General features: G+C 47.3%; 1 protein-coding gene across 1 annotated transcript; it reads left to right on the top strand.

Moving 5' to 3' along the window:
* Positions 1-9,312: 9,312 nt before the first annotated feature.
* Positions 9,313-18,727, top strand: LOC130861959 (zinc finger protein 235-like). Its single transcript, XM_057751335.1, has 4 exons — positions 9,313-9,989; positions 10,736-10,793; positions 13,035-13,161; positions 16,002-18,727. The coding sequence occupies exons 2-4, from the start codon at positions 10,779-10,781 to the stop codon at positions 17,933-17,935; spliced, it is 2,076 nt and encodes a 691-aa protein (XP_057607318.1). The 5' UTR covers positions 9,313-9,989; positions 10,736-10,778; the 3' UTR covers positions 17,936-18,727.
* Positions 18,728-21,810: the final 3,083 nt, after the last annotated feature.

A 21,810-nucleotide genomic window follows, 5' to 3' on the forward strand; every position in this document is an offset into this window, starting at 1 on the left:
TTCCACAGCAACCATGATTTTTCCTAACTCAAAATAGTCACTCAATGATTTTTGCTCTATGAGTAAAAATATGCAAAGATACCACATTTGAAAATGTATTTCAAAATGGATTAGAAGGGATTGCAAATAAGTGACTATCATTTAAAATGTAGGACCTCAAACAATAGTCTCATTAAATAACAGCAGTTTGCTGAGCACCCCTATCTCTGTCCTAAGCAGACAGGTGCAATATTCTTTAAATAATGGTCTTCCTCTTTATGGTTCACTGTTAGGACTGGCTGTGTGTGCGTGAGCACATGTGTGTTATGTATTAGTGCGCATGAATGCAGTGCCCATGAAGGGCAGAAGAGGATTTGGTTCTTCCAGAACTGGGGTTACAGATGGTTGTGCTAGGAGACGAACTCTAGAAGAGCAGCAAGTGATCTTAACTGCTGAGCCATCTCTCCATTCCCTCATTCATCCCTTTGTCAACCACTACTTCCAAGGGAAGATTATACAAGCCCATGGTAGCTTTATCAACCAGGACCCTCTGAATTCCAAGGAAGAGAAAATTCAGAGCTGTTGAACAGTATTTATCAGTATGTACAAATGTAGCAATAAGAGAGGTGAGGCGCGGACCTGGTTCAGGCACTGGCCTTTCTGTTGCTTCCTAGGATCTCTCACACGAATCCCTTCCTGCAAACTTTTTTCCTTAATTTAATTTAATTTTTTACTTTCTCAAGACAAAGTTTCTCTGTGTAGCCTTGGATGTTCCGGAATGCATTCTGCAGACCAGGCTGGCCTTGAACTCAGAGACTACCTGTGTCTGTCTCCTGAGTTTAAGTGCTAGGATTAAAGGCATGTACTGCTGTTGCCTGGGTTCTCCATGCAAACTCTTGTCTTTGAGTTGCTCACAAGATGGCAGAATAATAAGGTAAGAACTCTGTCTCAGCAGTGTGTGGCTGAAGAGACCTCTGTAGTCCTTAGTCAGAAGAGACTAAAGAGGCAGCAAGGGATATCCCTGGATCTTCAGACAACTAGACTACCCCTGGTACAAGTAACGGCAGGTTATCCTGAAAAAAGGGAAACTTTGGGCAGAGAATCTTTTGTGGTACATATACACAGGGATGGCTGAAAGCTGAGCCCACAGCAGGGACACTTGAAAAAGTCCCCAGCACTCCCGCTCTGACCGTAAGCTCGAAGCAACACTAAATTGGCCCTGTGGTACCGTTGAGACAACCACTTCAAGAGAGTGACCCTATTCCAGCTAAACTCCTGGCCAGATCCATTCGATGTTCTGCTGTAATATTCTGGCAAAGCAGGTGCACTCAATTCCAGGCATAACACCTCCCCTTCCATCCCTGTTGCTGTCCTGTGCTGTGCAGCCTTTCCTTGAGCAATGAAGACAACCCTTTACTAGGAGACAGCAAACTAAGCACTACAATGACAGTTAGAGAAGACCAAGTTCTGGGGTTTTTGAGGACTCACATTGCCCAGGCTTGCCTCAAACTCGTGAGGATAGCCTTGGCTTGATCGTTATGACCATGGGTCTAGGGAAAGGCAGATGTTATCACACATAAGCAGATAGGCTTCCATGCAAGTTATAGAGGCAGCAGGGAGATTTCCAGACAGAAAGCTTGTAAAGAATGCTTCCGAATCTGACATGGTGGTGAGCACACAATTAGCCGGTGTAGGCAGGAAGATTATGAATTTGAGGCCAACTTGTGATACTCTGTCTCATCAACTACAAAAATTATGCACAGCTGGGCGGTGGTGGCACACACCTTTAGTCCCAGCACTTGGGAGGCAGGCAGGCGGATCTCTATGAGTTTGGGGCCAGCCTGGTCTACAAGAGCTAGTTCCAGGACAGCCTCCAAAGCTACAGAGAAACCCTGTCTCGAAAAACCAATATATATATATCTCATAGCTTGAAAAGTAATAGAGGACTTGACTGTAGGTCAATAAAAATATCCCAAACTGAGCCTGACATGGAGGTGCATGCCTGTAATCCCAGAATTTGAGTGGTGGAGTCAGAAGGATTAGGAGTTCAGACTTTTTATCAGCTACAGAAGAAGTTTGAGACTATCCTGGGCTACAAGACATCTTATCTTTTTTTTTTTTAAAGTTAAACCCCCAAAATGTGAAGAAAATAAGCATCCAAAAGTAGAATAGTGTGGAGTCTAATGTTTGGATGGTTGGAGGCCCATGGGAGAAAGAAGAGGGAAAGAGAGAACAGAGGAAATTAAAAGGTATCCGAGGGATAAAGGCTAGTGAAAGACGTCACCTAGGTTCAATACTCATGCAGGACACAAACAGAACATCAGGGTGTGGCATCATGGGGCATAGGCTTTGGAGAAATGGGGGCTAGCATGATCAGGAATCCAAGGTACAGAATCTACAGAAGGGACACAAGTCTGGAGGTAGACAATGACTTTCTAGTCCAGCCTGAACTTAAAGGAGATCCTATCTTAAAAAAAAAAATGCCCCACTACCAGGTGTGGTGACACAAGCCTTTGATCTTAGCTGGTAGATCCCTGTGAGTTCGAGGCTAGCCTGGTCTACACAGCAAATTCCAGTACAGCCAGGGCTACACATAGAAATCCTGTCTCAAACAAACAAAAGAAGAAGAGGAGGAAGTACACTTTATATACTGTTTCCCGAGGGAAGATGGGACAGTGTTAATGGGGCTCATCAAGCAATGCTGCACAGAGGGGAACATAGTACCTTCAGCGCATCCAGAGGAGCTGCAGCAGTTGCGTCTTTACGGGGGAAAGCCAAGTTCCCAGGACCTTTGAGGCCCAGGCCTTAGCTCCAGACCAGCCCTGCCAATCCCACTCCTGAGCAAGGACACAGAAGTAGGTTCCTTTTGTGTTTTCACTGGGGCCTCAGAGAAAGCCCTGGATCAATCAGCCCAGCCCTCAATGCTGTGTCTGTGCATTCTATGTTCATGGGGCGCTGTGGATACCAGAAGAGGAGATTGCATCCTCTGGGACTGGGTTCTTGACCATTGTGAGCCATCATGTAGATGCTGGGAACTGAATTCTGTTCACTGGATGAGCAGCCATTGCTCTTAACTGTCAAGCCGTCTTTCCAGCCCTGAGAGAGCTTTGCATACAACATATGATTATATTAATTTTAATATTTATTAAGATTTATTCTGTGTGTGTGCAGTTGCTTTAGAAGGGAGGCCAGCATCAGGTCCCCTGTAACTAGAGTCACATGTTTGGGGGCTGCCCAGTGTGGTGCTGGAAACCAAACTTAGGTCCTCTGTAAGAGCAGAATGAATTCTTAACCATGGAACCATCAATCCCATGTATACTGATTTGAATTTAAAAAAATTATATTAGTTTTAATTTTCTTATTTATTCCTAAAGCCCTAAAACAACACAGTCTTGTTGTTAGAGTGGGTTCCAGCTATAAGCTGTTTCTGCAAAGTCATAAATAGACTCCCTGGTGTCCCTACCCCACCCTTGAATGTATTTTGGGGAGTATCAGATGTCATTCTATCCCCAAATCTCAGTCATAGCACCCCATTTTAAGAAGCCACTAATGACGAAGCACTTTGTAATTCTGCACTGAGAAACATTTGGTTCAGATAAGCAGCTGTCACCAACCCTGCTTTAATGTATGTGGCCAGCTCACTGGAAGCCTTGTTTGGATTTGTACCTTTCTCATTGGATTACACATTCAGGTAGGCATAGAGAGGTTGTCTCGCTGACTTTATGTGACCACGACAAGCCATATTATATACACATAAACCTCAAGTTTTTTGTAAATACATGTTTCTATGGTGGACTGGATGATGCCAGCCTTCCTTAGACTTCTTCACTGAAATAGGTAAGAGTCACGGGCTCCTGTCTACTGAGAAAAATTTGAGAAGTGGAGTGACTGGGGTCAAAGGTATTTTAAATTTGATGTTTATTGAACACATTTCCAAAAGTAGGAGAGAACACCCTGGCCTGGTTTGGTTTGTTTCTGTGATAAAATGCTGAGAAAAACCACCTTTGGGGAAAAGGGTTTATTTGGATTACACATGCCAGTCACAGCTGATCGCTGAGGGAGCCAGGGAGGAGTTCAAGCAGGAGCAGAGGGGGCACTGCTTACAGGCTTGGTAGCCAGGACTTGCGAGGCGTTTGTTTGAGATAGTCTCGCTATGTCACTCTGGATTTCCTGGATCTGACTCTGTAGATGGGGCTGGCCCAGAATTCCCAGGGATCTGCCTGCCTCTGCCTTCTGAGTGCTGGGATCAAAGGTCACAAGGCTTGGCTGCTAAACTTGCCCAGGACCACTTGTCTGGGGCAGTATCACCACTCGCAGTGAGTGGGCCCTCCCACACAATCATTAATAAAGAAGATGCCCATAAACTTGCCCACAGTGCAGTCTCATGCCGAATTCTATTCAGTTGAGGATACTTCTTCCCTGCTAGTGTCCTTGACAATCTGTAATTCCAGCTCCAAGGGACCCTGACACCACCCTCTTCTGGCCTTCAAAGGTACCTGCACTCCTGTGCACACATACACTCAAACAAATGTATAAGTCAAAATGAATCTGGATGCTCACCTTAATAGACCTGGATGGAGGTGGGTGGTCCTTGGACCTCCCACAGGGCAGAGAAACCTGCTTGCTCTTTGGGCTGAGGAGGGAGGAAGACTTGATTGGGGGAGGGGGAGGGAATGGGAGGTGGTGGCTGGGAAGAGGCAGAAATCTTTAATAATTAAATAAATTAATTAATAAAAAAACTGGATAACAGTGTATATAACAGTTTATAACAGTGGACTTAGCTCAGCACATATTCTGTCTCTATGATACACTCTTAGCTTATACAGACTTAGCTCAATAATCTGAGCTGCAGGTTAGAGCAGATTCTGGACTTGGGTTTCATCTATGGTGGGTGGACACATTTTTGTCATGTTTTAGGGAGGGAGTGGTACTGAGTTGAACTGTCCTTTGAGCAAGGGGCTTATTAACAGAGTAGCTGAAGCATGGAGATGCTGAAGGGGCGTTTTTGTGACACTTAGAAGATGCCTTCTTGTAATGTGTAGTTTCTTGAATTAATTCATTAACGTCTCTGTGTGCGCGTGCGCGCACGCACACTACAGCATCTGTGGAGGTCAGAGGAACACTTGAGGGATGAAATTCTCTCCTTCCAGTGTGTGGGTTCCAGGATTGAGCTCAGGTCATCAAGCTTGGTTGGGCAAGAGCCTTCACCTGCCGGGTCATCGTGCTGGCCACAGGCAGGGTCTCCTGTTCCTGCCACTCTGAGACTCCAGGAGAGCTGGCATGGAATCTTCTGCTTGTTTCATTATGGCACTTTGCTTGGGCACAGTGTGAACTGTCAAGGTGTTATTCTCCTATATTGTGAGAAGCAATGAACTATGTTTTTGTTGTAGCCATAGGTTGTATTGGTGATAAATATTTGGGGATACAGCACTGGATAAAAGGTGAATTCCTTAAACATAATATCCAGTGCACTCAAGAACTCAGTATTCCTACTTTTAGCTTACCCTTCACTCCCAGCTAATGTGAGTGCGTTTGGAGGGGGAGTGTTTGTGGCACAAACCCAGGAGTCAGACTTCCAATGGACAGCATCCTCAGCCCTCACTGGGGAATTTTAAATAGAGGCTCTACCACTGAACCACACCCCAGCCCCTCACTGGGGGATTCTAGGCAGGGGCTCTACCACTAAGCCACACCCCATCCCTCACTGGGGGATTCTAGGCAGGGGCTCTACCACTAAGCCACACCCCATCCCTCACTGGGGGATTCAGTTTAGTTTTCCCACCTATCTCTTATTCTTCCCTGCCATAGGCCAAAGCAGCTTCTTTATTAACCAATGGAATAAAACATATTCACAGCATATAGAAGGGAATTCTACATCACCTACTAATATGACCCATTAAGCGACACTTAAAACTTTCAACTGCTTTCTTAACCCAAACTCCCAAAGTCCAAATTCCTCCACAGAAAAACATAGTCCAGCCTATCACAATAATATCCCAGTTTCTGGTACCAACTTCTCTTTTAATTAGTGTTTCTATTGCTGTGAAGAGACACCGTGACCATGGTAACTTTTATAAAGGAAGACATTTAATTGAGGTAGTGGCTTATGATTTCAGAGGTTTTTTCCATTATCATGATGGCAGGGAGCAGGGTGGCATGCAGGCAGACATGGTGCTGGAGAAGGAGCTGCTTCAGGTTGCTATGCAGACAACAGGAAGTAGACTGTTACACTGGGAGCAAATTATGCATAGGAGACCTCAAATCTTGCTCCCAGAGTGACACACTTCCTCCAACAAGACCACACCTCCTAATAGTGCCACTCCCTATAGGCTTATGGGGGTCAATGACATTCTAACTTTACAAAATTGGAGAAATATGAAAGACTTTGGGACTTTGGACTAGAAAAGCAAGTGGAGCTTCAATCAGAGCTTAATAGACTGTTCTAGTAGGGACACGAGAGGTAGTGGCCCTGAGGGTGATTTGAGCTGTGTGGACCCAGAGGAGAAGAGAATTAGTGAGTAGTCTAGAGACCATTCTTGTAATATTTTGACAAAAAATGTGGCTGATTTTTGCCCTTGCCCTAAAAATCTGCCTCAAGCTAATTTGAAGAGTTTTGGGTGAATGGTGTAAGCAGAGGAGATTTTAAGATACCCTACTATTGACTCTGTCGTGTGGTTATTAGTGGTCCCTCTCAAGGAGTCCTGTAATGGAAAGGAGCAAGCTGGACAGAGAAAGCACAAAATGTATAATCTGAGGCAAAAAGAAGCACTGGGAAGTGCAATGGATCTGAGTCCAGTGCTCAAGGAAATAAAAAATTTAAAGAAAGGTTGATGCTAGATAGAATAAAGGGAATGTTGACCTTAGGGCAAGACCCCACCCAGCTAAGTTTCCAACTTGTGGAAAAAAATTAAAAAAAGCTTATTTAACTGCTTAAGCTTTTCTTTAATTCATTTTCACAACTACAGAAAGATGATGCAGATGCATTTGAACAAAGAGGTCAAGTTCCAGCCCCATAAAGCATCAGAACTTGGCAGTTTTGGCCACGGGGATTTAGAGTCAAGGATACAAGAATACAAGGATACAAGAGATGGCTCAGCAGTTAAGAGCATGGGCTGCTCTTCCAGAGGTCCTGAGTTCAATTCCCAGCAACCACATGGTGACTCACAACCATCTGTAATGAGATCTGGTGCCCTCTTTTGGCCTGCAGGCATACATGCAGGCAGAACACTGTATATAATATAAATAAATAAATCTTTTTAAGAAAAGAAAGGGGTAGTGTAATGTTCCTATGCAGTAAAGGAAAGCCTCTGAGGCCATCAGTGATTCAGAATTTTCCCTGTATGGAGGCCTAGAAAGGCCACTGTGTGAAACTGTGAAGGTGAAACTTGGGTATATGTTGGAGACCCCAAGATGTTGGAGATGCCGGAGATGTGGGATACCTACCAAGGAGAGCTGCTAACAGGGAGTGGAGACAGCCCAAGAGGAAAGAGGGTGTTGCAGTCAGCAAAGCTAAAAGGAGTTGGAGATCCAAAGAGCCCTTTGACATCAGAAATGGAGATGCAGAGTTTGGAGTTTGTCCAGCTGGTTTTTGATCTTGCTTTTGTCCAGTAATTCCTCACCATGCTCCCTTTCCTCCATTTTGGAATGGTAATATATATTCTCTGCTATTGTTTGTAGGAAGTATAATTTTTATTTTTATAGAGGATTGTAGTTAAGAGATTGCATGCATCTCAGAGGAGACTTTGGACTTGTAAACAATGTTGAGAATGTGATAGATGATTGGGAATTTTGAAGTTGAATAAAATTCATTTATGCTTTAAGATATGCCTATAAGCCTGTGGGGGCCAGGGAGTAGAATGTTGTGGTTTGAATAAGAATGACCCCTAGAGGCCCAAGTGCTTCATCACCAGGGTGTTGTGGAATATTACTTTAACTGTGTAAAGAAGGTGTGTTACATTTGTTTATGCTGCATTTGTTAACTATGTGGAGATGTGTTGCTTTGCTTGCCTAAGGCACCTGATTGGTCTAATAAAAAGCTGAATGGCCTATAGCTAGGTAGTAGAGGGATAGGCAGGGTTGGTGGGCAGGGAGAATAAGTAGGAGGAGGAATCTAGGCTCGAGGCCAGAGAGGAGGAACAAGCAAGAAAGAGAGGGAGTTGCTTGGGGCCAGCTAGGCAGCCACCAGCCAGCCAGCCAGAATGACCGAAAGGTAAAATCCCCAAGGCATAGCATAGATGAAGAGAAACATATAAAGTTATAAGAGCTGGTGTGATAAGCATAAGGTAAGACCAAACATTCATAATTAATGTTTCATGATTTGGGAGCTGGTTGGTGGCCCAAAAGAAAGCCTACTACATCAGGAAGTGGAACTCTGAAAGAATTAGAAGGATTGGGAGGTGTGGCCTTGTTGAAGGAGGCGTGTTACTGGGGGTGTGGGCTGTGAGGTTTCAAAAGCACACATCAGGCCAGTCTTTGTCTCCACCGCTGTGGCTATGGATTCGGATGTAGCATTCATTTGCTGCCCTGGCAGCTGCCAGATGCTGCCGTGCTCTCCATGAACTAAGCCTCTGAAACTGTAAACAGGCCCCCAAATAAATGCGCTCTATTTTAACAGTTCCCTTGGTCATAGAGTCTCTTTACAGCAATGGAACAGTGACTCAAGCCAGGCGGTGGTAGCCTTTAATCCCAGCACTTGAAAGATAGAGGCGGGAGAATCTCTCTGAGTTTGAGAGCAGCCTGGTCTACACAGCTAGTTTCAGGACAGACAGCCAGGGCTACACAGAGAAACCCTATCTCAAAAACAAACAAAAAACAAAGAAGGTGACTCAAAACAGCCTGTGTTCTGGAGCTCTATCACTGAGCCACACCCCAGCCCCTCACTGGGGGATTCTAGGCAGGGGCTCTACCACTGAGCCACACCCCAGCCCCTCACTGGGGGATTCTAGGAAGGAGCTCTACCACTGAGCCACACCCCAGCCCTTCTCTGAGGGATTCTAGGCAGGGGCTCTACCACTGAGTCACACCCCAGCCCATCACTGGGGGATACTAGGCAGGGGTTCTACAACAGAGCCACACCCCAGCCCTTCACTGGGGGATGCTGACAGGGGCTCTATCACTGAGGCACACTCCAGTCCCTCACTGGGGGATTCTAGGCAGGGGCTCTACCTTTGAGACCACCCCCATTCCCCACTGAGGGTTTCTAAGCAAGGGCTCTGACTCTGCTGCTGAGCCAAGTTCCCACATCTGTGCAGTTTAAGCTTTAAACTTTTGTAATGCAGCTAGACGGTGGTGGTGCACAGCACGGGGCGGGGGGGGGGTTGTCCGTGAGTTTGATGCAGCCTGGTCTACAGAGTGAGTTTCAGGGCTGGCTCCAAAACTACAGAGAAACCGTGTTTCGAAAAACAAACAAAAATCCCCAAACCAAAAAATCTTGTAATGCAATATAATATAGTACATCAGTTTTTTAAAAGTATCCACAGTTGTCTTTAATGGCATTTCAGAAATGTACAAAACGAAAAGCATTCCTGAGAACACGCTCCTGAAAACCGATTTCTGCTGAGTGCACTCTGGTTAGAATAGCTAGAAGCTTATGGGCGCTTTAGCGTTCTGGGGAATGCCATGCTAGAGAGGCACCAGAGCTAGGCGCTTCCACTGAGGCATTCTGGGAATTGTGGTTCTGGTACCAGCGGCAGTTGGGGGTCGCTTCCGCTTCTGCAAGGCGAGGCTGCCTGGCAGTGGTTCTAGAGAGGGAGATCCGGGAGCGTCCCGTGGCCCGCCGTGTGTGCTCGTGCTACCGGAGTCTTCCCCGCAGGGACTGAGCCTGCGACCTGGGAGGGAGCGGGTCGGCCGCGGCTGGGTCCTCTGTCTCTGGACTCTGCCTGAGGCGGCGCTGCCCTGGATCTCTGGACCCATCTCAGCTGCTGGGAGCCCACGGAAGAATCTAGCTTCCCCCGGGAGCCTGGCAAGAGGAGCTGTGATGACAGAAGGCCAGCGTCCTGAAGCCTTAAGTGGTATGCAAGTCTGTTTTTAAAATGCAATGTATCTGCGGTTATTTATTTATTTAGTTAGAGAGGGGGCCGTGCCACGGCTTGTGTGTATGGAGGAGGTCAGAAGACAACTTGTGAGAATCGAGTCTCGCCTTCCTCCGTGTGGGGTCCAGAGAATTGAACTCTGGCGGTCAGGCTCAGCGGCAGTCACCTCTGCCCGCTGTGCCATCTCACCGATCCAAACTCCCTTTTCTTTAGAGAGGGTTTGAGGTTTTTATTGTTCGTTATCTTCATGCACGTGGGAGAAGAGACTTTGTGGAGGCTTTTGGAGATGAGCAACGTTTACTAGTAATTAAATCTTTTAGAACGAGAGACGGGGGAGGGGACAGTTTAACTCCCACGGATGGAAACAATTATATTAAGATAGCTGATCACAGTGAACAGACCCTTGTGAGTTTGATGGTCACTCACTCACGACACATCTTTCATCAGAGTTGCGAGCAGCTTTGTGAAGTTAAGAGTGTCTGCTGCAGCCCTGAAGCTGCAGGGAATAGGAATGCGGACTTTGCTAACCCTTTGCGGGGAGTGAGGGGGAGCACGCGTGGCTTGGTATCCTGGAGTTTACTCTGCAGGTTAGTGCGAAATAGGTAGGAAAGCCAGGCTGAAGCGCACAGACGTGGAATGGCAGCGCTTGGGGCCGATGGAGAAGCTGAGGAAGTCCCTGGACTGACTGTGCTAACAATGCTCTTGCAAAACCCTTCCTCCTCCAGCCTGTGTCCCAGAGCCCTGCCTTGTCCCTGGGAGAAGAGAACAATGACCAAGTTAAAGGTAAATTGAATGGGCTTCCTGCACTCCCCTCAGGGCTAGGGATTGAAAACAGGACCCCTGTATGCTGGGCAAGCGCTAGCCACACTGAACTGCGGGAAAGTGTGAGGGGGTGTTGCCAAGAAGAAAGGTGTGTGTGTAGGGTGGTGGTAAAAAAGGATAATGGGGGGCATGTGCTCAAAGTGTGTTGTGCACATGAACTTTGTAAAAGAATAAATTTTGAAATAGAGAAAGTGTGCTGGAGAGATGGCTCAGCAGTTAAGCTGTTCTTCCAGGGGGTGTTTGGCTCCCAGTGCACACACTTCTGATAACTCCAACTCTAGGGGATCCAACTGGCCTCTCAGGGCATCTGCACACACATGTACACACACATAGCTGTATAACATACACATACATTAAAAAAAGAATTAAGTTCACTTACATTTTAAAAGTCACGTCATTTTCTACGGTTTGCCAATTTTATTTTGTAAATAAGTATGAGTTCTCCATATTGGTGTGGTTTATGGAACTTGTTCATTTTTAAATTTTGTACTACTAATTGTGTGTGTGTGTATACCGGGGCGGGTGGTGGTAGATATGAGCATGCCAAGGCATTTGTGTAGACATCAGAGGACAGCTATTGAGAGTCGGACCTTCTTCTTGAAGAAGCAGTACCTTGATGAAGTAGGGTCTTCTAGTTGGCAAGTTCCAGGCCGCTGAAAGACCCTGGACAAAAACAGAAAAAGGTGGCTGGCCCTTGAGGAAGGACACCGGAGGTTGTCTCCTGACTTCTACGTGCGTGTGCACACTCATGTACATAATTACACATACATGCATGCATACTTGTGTACACATGTGCACACAGAAGACTGGTCACGCTCATTTGCCTCGTTTGGCATTCTGAGCATTCATATCCTGCACAGTCAGAGAGCATCTGGCTGCTGCCATCTACACAGCTTCGGAGGTGGACCCAGCTGGGGAGGTGGAGGAAAGAGGAAAGGAGAGACACAGACACATGTACAGACAAGCTGGGATCACGTGAGTCATGTGCTCTGATGGCGACACCAGCAGCTTGGAAACTCAGTACATTTATAACCTACCATTGAGCACTAGGAGGCTGAGGCATGTTTCAGTTCATTTAAACAGGAATTATAATGCAAAGGAGTGTATTTTACATGGTGTTCAACCAACTTCTCCAGCTACCTACAGTCAGTTCCAAGGAGTAAATGCATTTATTTTGCTAAAAGTAGCGGCAGCTTTTCCAGTTAATTTGCAGACAATAAGTATCCCTCATTCTTTGTATTCTGGCATAACCAGGACACTTAAAAAAAAAACAAACTTGTGTACTTTTCACTTAATTAAAAAAATTACATTTATTGTATTCGTGTGGGTGGTGTCCTTTAAAAGTTATGTGTATGTAATGCAGCCTTTATGGGACAATATGTGGCCATGAATGGCATAATACAGAGAATGATGGTAGCGTTGCTGAACATATATTGGCTGCTTTGTGTGTTTCATATGTGGTCCGTCTCATTAATGGGGAAACTGAGGCACTGAGAAGTCAGTTTCCCAGGCTCATCAGGCCAGGGATGCACAGAGCCTTGGAGCATGAACCGGCGAGGCCCTTACGGTTTGCAGAGCCCGTGCTTGCATCTGTGATCCTGAACGCAGCTGCTGTTGGCAGAGGCATGTTCCTGAGAACACAGAACAGAGCTGCTGTCTGTTCCAGAAGCCTGTTAGATTGACAGGACTAAGGACATCACGAATGATTCAGACTTTAGTGCCATCTGTCATATATTCCAGGACACAGAAGCATTTCATATGTAGAATTTTGGATTTGGAAATACTTGCATAGACTTTACAAATAAAGAATTCTGAATCAGAACTCTATAATGTTCTGCCAGCCTGAAACACTTTAAAATGATGTCATCACTCATGAAATGGGTTCCAGAACATTTTGAATTCGGGGATGAAGGTACACCCTAGCCTTACTGCCCAGGAGGAGCCGGGCATTACCAGCTGTTTTCAGCAGAGTCGGCACATTATTCCCGACATGGGTTTGCACTCTCTAACTCGGAAGTCTGTGGCATCCGCTTTAACAGTGACCCCGCTACACAAAGGCACCGATGTTCCCTGTGCTGGTGTTTCTCTCTTTTGCCCCCAGCCTCTTGGTAGCCATGGAAAGGAGTGATCAGGCCCCTGTAGATGCTCAGGTCCTAGAGGCGCTGGGTCTGAAACTGAGGTGGTACGTGTTTGCTGTCACAGGAGGCAGTGACGTTCAGGGACGTGGCCGTGGTCTTCAGCGAGGAGGAACTGGGGATGCTGGACGCTGCCCAGAGGAAGCTGTACTGTGATGTGATGCTGGAGACCTTCAGGAACCTTCTGTCAGTGGGTGAGGATGGCGACCCGTGTCCCTGGGCAGTGTCCCAAGTTCACATTGGTGTCTTCTTCAGTTGCTCTCACTGCTTTTCTCTTAGGTTTATTTATTTTTTATTTTGTGAATTTCTGGGTGTTTTGTTTGCATGGTGCTCACAGAGGTCAGAAGAGGATATCACATCCCCTGGAATTGGGGTAACAAACAGATGGTTTGGAACTATCATTCGGGTGCTGCAAGCCCAACCTGAGTCCTCTGGAAGAGCAGCCAGTGATGTGGGAAGTCCTTCCGTATATGTGTTGCTTTTATTGGTTGATGAATAAAGCTGCTTTGGCCAATGGCTTAGCAGAGTAAAGTCAGGTGGGAAATCTGAACGGAGATATATATATAGAGAGAGAGTAGGCAGAGGCAGGGAGATCCATGTAGCTACCCAAGAAGCAAGAGGTAACAAACCACGAGCCTCATGGCAATACATAAAATAATAGAAGTGGGTTAATTTAAGATATAAGAGCTATCTAGAAATACGGCTGAGCCATTGGCTAAGCAGTGTTGTAATTAATATAGTTTCTGTGTGATTATTCGGGTCTGGGCGGCCGGGAAACGAACATGCAGTCTCCATTTACATATGGTGCTCAATGTGGGACATGGATCCACATAAGACATAAAAAAGCTTACAAAGAAAGAAGAAAACTTCTAGACGTACAAAATCGGGAGCCAAGCACAGTTCCTTGGTAGCCACATGTTTTCAGACAGGCTCTTTGTGCTGGCGGTGAGTGGAGGCACGGCCTCCTACAGGTCAGTGGTCTGATTTGTCTCTCCAGGCCCTCCTCTTGATTTCTTAGAGCTGCATTTTATACACAGATGCTGTTCCTTAAATGTTTTCTAAAACATTCTTTATGTACGCGTGAGTGTGCTTGCAGGTGAGTGTGCATGTCTTAGTCAGTGTTCTGTGACTGTGAAGAGACACCGTGGCCATGATAACTTCTATAAAAGAAAGCATTTAATTGGTGCTGACTGACAGTCTCAGAGTTCTGGTCCATTATCATCATGGTGGGAAGCATGGCAGCACACGGGCAGACACAATAACCGATGGTTCTACACCCAGATTCAATGGCAGCAGGAAGAGAGAGATGATGTGGGATTCCCCTCTGTATGCTGTGAATATCAGTGGTTAATAAAGGAACTGCTTTGGGCCTATAGCAGAGCCAGGTGGTGATACACAGATTAATAGAGATAGGTTAGTTTAGGATATGAGTTAGCCAAAAATACACTTAGGCTATTGGCCAAACCGTATTGCAAATAATATGGTTTCTGTGTGATTATTTTTGGGGCTGAGCAGTTGGGAAACAAACAAGCGGCCTTGCAACAGAGAGACACTGGGCTTGGCTTGATCATTTGAAACCCCACATCTCACTCCCAATTCCTCCAACAAAGGACACAGCTCCTAATAGTGCCATTCCCAACAGGCCTATTGGAGCCATTTTCATTTAAACCACCACTTTCCACTCCTTGCTCCCCATAGGTTTGAAGCCATATCAGAATGCAAAACTGCATTTAGTCCAACTTCAAAAGTCCCTATGATGATGACCCATAGTCTATCATAGTCTCAATTCTGTTTGAAAACCCATAGTTCAAAGCGTCTTCTAGACTCGTGGCAAACCCTTATCTAATCAGTCAAAATGAAAAAGCAGCTCACATACTCCCAACACTCAAGGGCATGGGATAGTCATTACCATTCCAAAACGAAGGGGAGGGAGCATAGGACGTACTGGAACAGAGCAAGACCGAAAACCAGCTGGGCAAACGCCAATGCATCTCCATGTCTGGTGTCGAAGCGCCCTTCTGATCTGCAGCTCCTTGCAGCTCTGTCGACTGTAGTACACCTCTCTCTCTTGGGCTGGGTCCACTCTCCCGTGACTCTGGGGTCTCCAGCAAGTTCAGGCTTCACCTTCACAGCTCCAGCCAAAGGCCCCATTGGGTCTCCATGAAGAACGCCCCTGACACATGCCTGGCCTCAGTAGCTTTCCTTAGCTGTGAAGGGAGATTCCACAACCCCTTTCTTGTATCTTTGACCCAAATTGATAAGTGCAGCTACCAGAACCTCAAGACTGCTCCTCTTGTGTGGGGTGCTTCCCCCACAACCCCAACCAGAGAGTTTCATTGTGCTACTCCCTGCCTCAGACTCTTGGCTTCACATTTTACTCAGTAAAATCAAGTAGTTGTTTTGAGGGTTTTTTAAATTTATATTTATTTATTTCGGCAGGATCTTGCTATGTAGCTCAGGCTTGTCCAGAAACTTGTGATCCTCCTGCCTCAGTTTCCCAAGCACTAGGGTCCACTGTGCCTGCCTGGGACCCCACCTTCCTAGGGCTCACACTTCCAGCTCTGCCAATCTCCATTTTTTTCCCTGCTTCTGTCTCTGTCACCATTACTTGCTTCTCTCTGGCTGGAATGTTATTCCCTGATGAAGTGCCACGCCCCCTCTCTGCTCCCTCCAGTCTCAGGGGGGAGTTGGACCCATGCTTACTTCAACCAATACCATCCCACAAATAAAAACAGATCCTGAAAGTACTCCCCCTGCCCCCCCTTCAGTCTGCACAGCTGTGCACAGGCTGTGTGAGGCAGGTAGGAGGCAGAGGATAAAGGTGTCCTTGAGCCTTCGCTCTTGAGTTCACCCCAAATTTCCCACCGTGTCACACTCTTGAGTGCATGCCCTCTTTATTGTAGACCCTTATTCCCAGAGCTCCCGGAAATTCGCCCTCAAAACTGGTCTCTAATGTTTCCAGAAAAAAACGAGGACTTGGCCCTTCGATGTCCCCGTCTTTGCTGATGTCACCTTCTGTTCTCTGTTCTTTCAGGAGGCCAGGGTCCAAACAAGATGGAGACTCTTCTTGCAGTAGGATTAAGGTGCCTCTCGCTGGGGCGGCTTCCATGCTGGCAAATGAGCCATGATGTCAACAAACTGGCCGGAGCGCCAGGTGCCATGGTAAACACCTGCCACAGGGGAGCAGAAGAGCTGCCCTGGGCCTGCATAGATGACAGCTGCCTTGAGAGTCTCACAGGAGAACTTTCTAGCGTTACCGAAAACCAACAATGTCCGTCTGTGAGAACTCTGAGAACTCAGAGTTCTTGGAGTGAAACAAATCTTAGCGATAGACAGAACCATCGGAGACACTGTCAACGGTCTCTGGTGAAAATCAAGCCATGGCTGCCGCCTCTGGGTGGTGACATTCTGGGTTGCATTTCCCCCTGCAATAACAATATGCTGCACAAAGGAGACAAAGCCCACAGCAGCGGTGACTGCAGTAAAATCAGTTTTGTAGTGTCGCCCTGCACCCCGCATCTTGTTTCCACAGACCAGAAGGCCCGGCAGTGCAGCAAGGGAGAAGAAGCCTTCAGTGGCCGCCTGAGTCTGGGACTCCATCAGCAGGTCCTCTTAGGAAAGAAGTCCCCTGTACACAGGACACACGAGGACAGCAGGCATAGCTCCAGTGTCCCCACTCAACAAAATGTTCATCCAGGGAAAAAGCGCTACTGGTGTCACGAGTGTGGCAAGGGCTTCAGTCAGAGCTCAAATCTGCAGACACACCAGAGAGTTCACACGGGGGAGAAGCCCTTTACCTGCCCTGAGTGTGGGAAGAGTTTTAACCAGAGCTCGCATCTGTATGCACATCTGCCCATCCACACAGGCGAGAAGCCCTACCGGTGCGACAGCTGTGGGAAAGGCTTCAGCCGGAGCACAGACCTCAACATCCACTGCCGAGTCCACACGGGAGAGAAACCTTACAAATGCGAGGTGTGTGGGAAGGGCTTCACGCAGAGGTCGCACCTCCAGGCCCATGAGAGAATCCACACAGGAGAGAAGCCCTACAAATGTGGAGACTGCGGCAAAGGCTTCAGCTGTAGCTCGAACCTCCACACCCACCAGAGGGTCCACACGGAGGAAAAACCCTACAAGTGTGACGCGTGTGGGAAGCGCTTCAGCTTGAGCTTCAACCTGCACAGTCACCAGCGAGTCCACACAGGGGAGAAGCCCTATGAGTGCGGGGAGTGCGGGAAAGGCTTCAGTTCGGCCTCCAGCTTCCAGAGCCACCAGCGGGTCCACACGGGAGAGAAGCCGTTTCGCTGCAGCGTGTGTGGGAAGGGCTTCAGTCAGAGCTCGTACTTTCAAGCCCACCAGAGAGTTCACACGGGGGAGAAACCATACAAGTGTGATGTGTGTGGGAAGCGCTTCAACTGGAGCTTGAACCTTCACAATCACCAGAGAGTCCACACGGGAGAGAAGCCCTATAAATGCGAGGCGTGTGGGAAAGGCTTCAGTCAGGCCTCGAATCTGCAGGCCCATCAGAGCGTCCACACCGGGGAGAAGCCGTTCCAATGCAACACATGCCCAAAACGGTTCAGTCAGGCCTCACACCTGCAGGCTCACCAGAGAGTGCACACGGGCGAAAAGCCCTTCAAATGCGACACGTGTGGGAAAGCCTTCAGCCAGAGGTCCAATCTCCAGGTCCATCAGATCATACACACTGGGGAGAAGCCGTTCAAGTGTGAGGCTTGTGGGAAGGAATTCAGCTGGAGCGCAGGACTTAGTGCTCACCAGAGGGTCCACACGGGTGAGAAACCCTACACGTGCCAGCAGTGTGGGAAAGGCTTCAGTCAGGCCTCGCACTTCCACACGCACCAAAGGGTCCACACCGGGGAGAGGCCCTACATCTGCAGCATCTGCTGTAAGGGTTTCAGTCAGAGGTCACATCTGGTCTACCACCAGCGGGTCCATACGGGGAATCTGTAGGAGCCCTGTAAGGCATCTCATCTCCCTGGAAATCCGTGCTGCTGATTGTCAGAGGTTCCTCAGAACCCAGAGCCTTCGGAGACTTCACAGGGGAGATGCGCTTGTGTTTGGGAGATTGATTCTTTACAAATATCGAGAATCACTGATGAGAGGAAAGTTGCTCTATCAATGTACAGTCACCACATACATGAGTTGCCACCACCGGGCTATGACTCAGCTGGGCAAACCTCGGCATACATCCAGGTCTCTGAAGACAGGCTGCAGGAAGGGCTTTAACCAAAGCCGGACATAGGCAGGTGTTGACTGAGCATCACTTCCTCATAGGAAATGCTCTTCTGTATTCTACTATGCAGAGCTGTGTGTGACTCAGGGCCCCATGATTCCTGAAGAAAGTGGAGAAGGGCTCTATAAGTAAGACTCGTGTTTGAAAACGCTAGCCAGTCCCCAACCCTGCATTCATACTGCTTCATAGTCCTCATTAATCCTATGAGGAGCCTTAAATCATCTTCCAGAAGGCATGGGGCTTCCACACATCTCTAGTGTGTGGCCCACCCCATCTAGCCATGGTGCTTTGGACAACATAGCAGCTCTGTACTTAGGATTTTTAGGATTTTAGTGTACTTTGTAGACTAAAACAATGCTTTTTTTTTTTTTTAATCCTGTATTTATCAGACTAATAACCTGAACTGAAACACATTCTGTTGGAATTTTGGGCCCTGAGTTCATCGGGGCAGGGTTTTTACGGTAACCAACTCTGCAGATGTTTTTCCAAAGTATTTACTATTGACAAAAAGGCTCTTAGTAAACGTGAATGGTTCATTAGCTGCTTCTCCTCCTTTCTCCCTCATCTTGGTCAGACCGTCCCCCCTGCGCGCTCTCGCTGAGCTTCTGATTTGCGCCGCTCCCACAGTTCCCCAAGTTGTACCATGTATAAAGGACTGTGATTTCTTACAGCTTCATAGGCTGTGAAGGTCAAGGGTCAAGCAGGGTCTGACTATCATCCAATAACAGGAACTGTGCAGGAATGATCTAGGGGCGGCTGGAGTTGGTGTCACCCACATTGTGGCTCATGACAGCTGTTAACAACAGTTTCAGGGAATCCAATGCCCTCTTCTGATCTCTAAGGGCAACACACACACACACACACAATACATATACATGCAAGCATTCATTCACGTAAGTAAATCTAAAACCTTGAGACACAGGGAGAATGCAGGATCCCACAGTGACAACCTGAGCTCCATTGTGAGGCAGTGCCCTCCTGACGGTCACAGCTCCACGTCTTGCCTCTTAAATCTCAGTGCTGACTGAATTTGCTTCTATTGGCTGTGATCAACATCATCTCTGCAAAGCACCTTAGGGAGGAAGGGCTTATTTTACTCTTCCATGTCACGGTCCATCCCCAAGGGAAGTCAGGGCGGAACCTGGAGGCAGGAACTGAAACAGAGGGCGTGAGGAAACAATGCTTACTGGCCTACTCCCCATGGCTCAACCCGTCCACTTTTTCCCTTTTTCTCTCTTTCTTTTTCTTTTTCTCTTGAAACAGAGTTTCTGTGTAGCCCTGGCTGTCCTGGAACTCACAGATTGGCCTCAAACTCAGAGGCCTGACTTTCTCTGCCTCCTGAATGCTGGGATTAAAGGCATGCAGCACTACTGCCTTGCCCAGCCTACTTTCTTATACAGCCCAGGGCCATCTGCTCGGGGAGGGGGCACCACCAAAGTGAGCTGGGCCTCTGACGTCAATCTTCAATGAAGAAAATGTCTCACAGACTTGCCTACAGGCTGATCTGGTGGCGGTGTTTTCTTAATTGATGTTTCCTTCCCCCACATGACCATAGTTTGTGTCAAACTGGCAAACTAGCACACGTACACATTCAAGCCACGGCAAGCAGTTTGCAGGAGTCTTCATTTTTTGTTTCCCAATCCCTATTGCAACTTGTCTAGGAGAGGCAGGAGGATCAGAAGCTGAAAGTTGCCCTCAGGTAAGAAGCAGAGTTTGAGACTAACCTGGGCTACACAAGACCATATCAGGGCTGGAGAGATGGCCCAGAGGTTAAGAGCACTGGCTGCTCTTCCAGAGGTCCTGAGTTCAATTCCCAGCAACCACATGGTGGCTTACAATCGTCTATAATGACATCTGATGCCCTCTTCTGAGGTGCAGAAATATATGCAGACAGAACACTGTATACATAATAAATAAATAAATCTTAAAAAAAAAAGACCCTACAAAAATAACTAAATAGAAATAAAGAAGGGAAAAGAAAGACCAGATGTGGGGGTCCACACTTGAAAGCCAAGCACTGGAGCGGGTCAGTCAGGAGGGTGTACAACTATGGGTCAGATCTCAGTGGGGATGATCTCAGTGGGGATGTTTTGTTCTGTTTGTGGGACCTGGTGTCACTGTACCGCCTTCTGTCCTGGAACTTGCTACATAGCCGAGGCTGACTTCAAGTCACAGACTCACTTGCCTCTGCCTCTGAATGCTGGGATCAGAAGCGTGATCCACCATGGCTGGTCCACTGGATTTGTTTTTATGTTATAGACAAAACTTACAAGTTTAGGAATGCATTCTTAAGGAGGGGACAGGACTCAGTGGTAGAGCCCCTGTGTAGAATCCTCCAGTGAGGGACCGGGAGCGTGGCTCAGTGGTAGAGCACATGTCTAATACTTAAAATGTCCTGGGTTCAATGCCAACATCTTAAAGAGAAAATTCTTGAGACTGGAGAAATGGCTTAGTGGTTAAGAGCTCTGACTGCTCTTGCAGAGGACATAGGCTGGGTTCCCAGCACCCACATGGTGGCTCACAACTGCTTGTAAGTCCAGTCCCAGCATCTTATGTTGTCTTCTGGCCTCTGAAGGCACTGCACGAAAAGTAAGTCTTTAAAGAAAAAACTCCTCCTTGATTTCTGCTGGTGTTAGGTAGGTTGCAATGAATGGGAGGTTAGTATCTTGTGATGGAAATTTCAGAGCTAAGCATTACAGTATCCAAAACATTTAAACACTAAATTGGGCTCAGCAATATATTGTTAATGAAAGAGAAATGAATGAACTTGCAGACAGGGTGATAGAAACTACTCGGTGCAAACCACAGATAAAATAGACTGAAAAGGGATTACCAAACCACAGGTGTAGTGGCGCGCACCTTTAATCCCAGCACTTGAGAGGCAGAGGCAGGTGGATCTCTGTTGAGTTCAAGTTTAGCCTGGTTTGCAGAGGAAGTTCCAGGATAGCCATGGCTACACAGAGAAGCCCTGTGTAGCCATGGCTATCCTGGAACTTCCAAACACCAAAAAGAAAAAGAAAAGGAGGAGGAGAAGGAGGTGAGGAGGAAGAAGAGGAGGGGAAAGAAGAAGAAGAAGAAGAAGAAGAAGAAGAAGAAGAAGAAGAAGAAGAAGAAGAAGAAGAAGAAGAAGAAGAAGAAGAAGAAGAAGAAGAATTAATCAAAAGTTGAGGGGGCTGGTGGTGAGAGGGCTCAGCAGATAAAACATGAGCTATGCAAACCTGATGGCCTGAGTTCAGTCCCAAGAGTCCATGCTGCACAGCTGTTTGCTGATCTCCATAACCTTGTCCCCACCCAGCATACACACACAAATAAAATGGTGAGGGAAGCCAGATATGATGGATCCCACCTGTAATCCCAGTACGTGGAAGACTAAGGCAGGAGTGGATCCAGGGGTAGCCCTGGAGCTCAGATCCAGCTCATCCCAGCAGCAGTTAGAGAATGTCTGTCTGACCAGAGGTCTTCTGGGGGACACACCCATCAGCAGTCATCTACAGGGAGCAAGCCATGTTCCCACTGTGGATTTTGAAAAGTCCCTGTGTGCAATGCCAGCCCCTATCCTGTGGTGCTGCAGAAACAGTCTTGCCGTCTTGAC

The sequence above is a fragment of the Chionomys nivalis genome, chromosome 2 (assembly GCF_950005125.1).
Source record: "Chionomys nivalis chromosome 2, mChiNiv1.1, whole genome shotgun sequence".
NCBI classification, from domain to species: domain Eukaryota; kingdom Metazoa; phylum Chordata; class Mammalia; order Rodentia; family Cricetidae; genus Chionomys; species Chionomys nivalis.

Excerpts from the sequence above, each read along its gene's own strand:
- LOC130861959 (XM_057751335.1), top strand. Across the intron at positions 13,162-16,001 it reads CAGGAACCTTCTGTCAGTGG|GAGGCCAGGGTCCAAACAAG; the intron begins GTGAGGATGGCG and ends CTGTTCTTTCAG.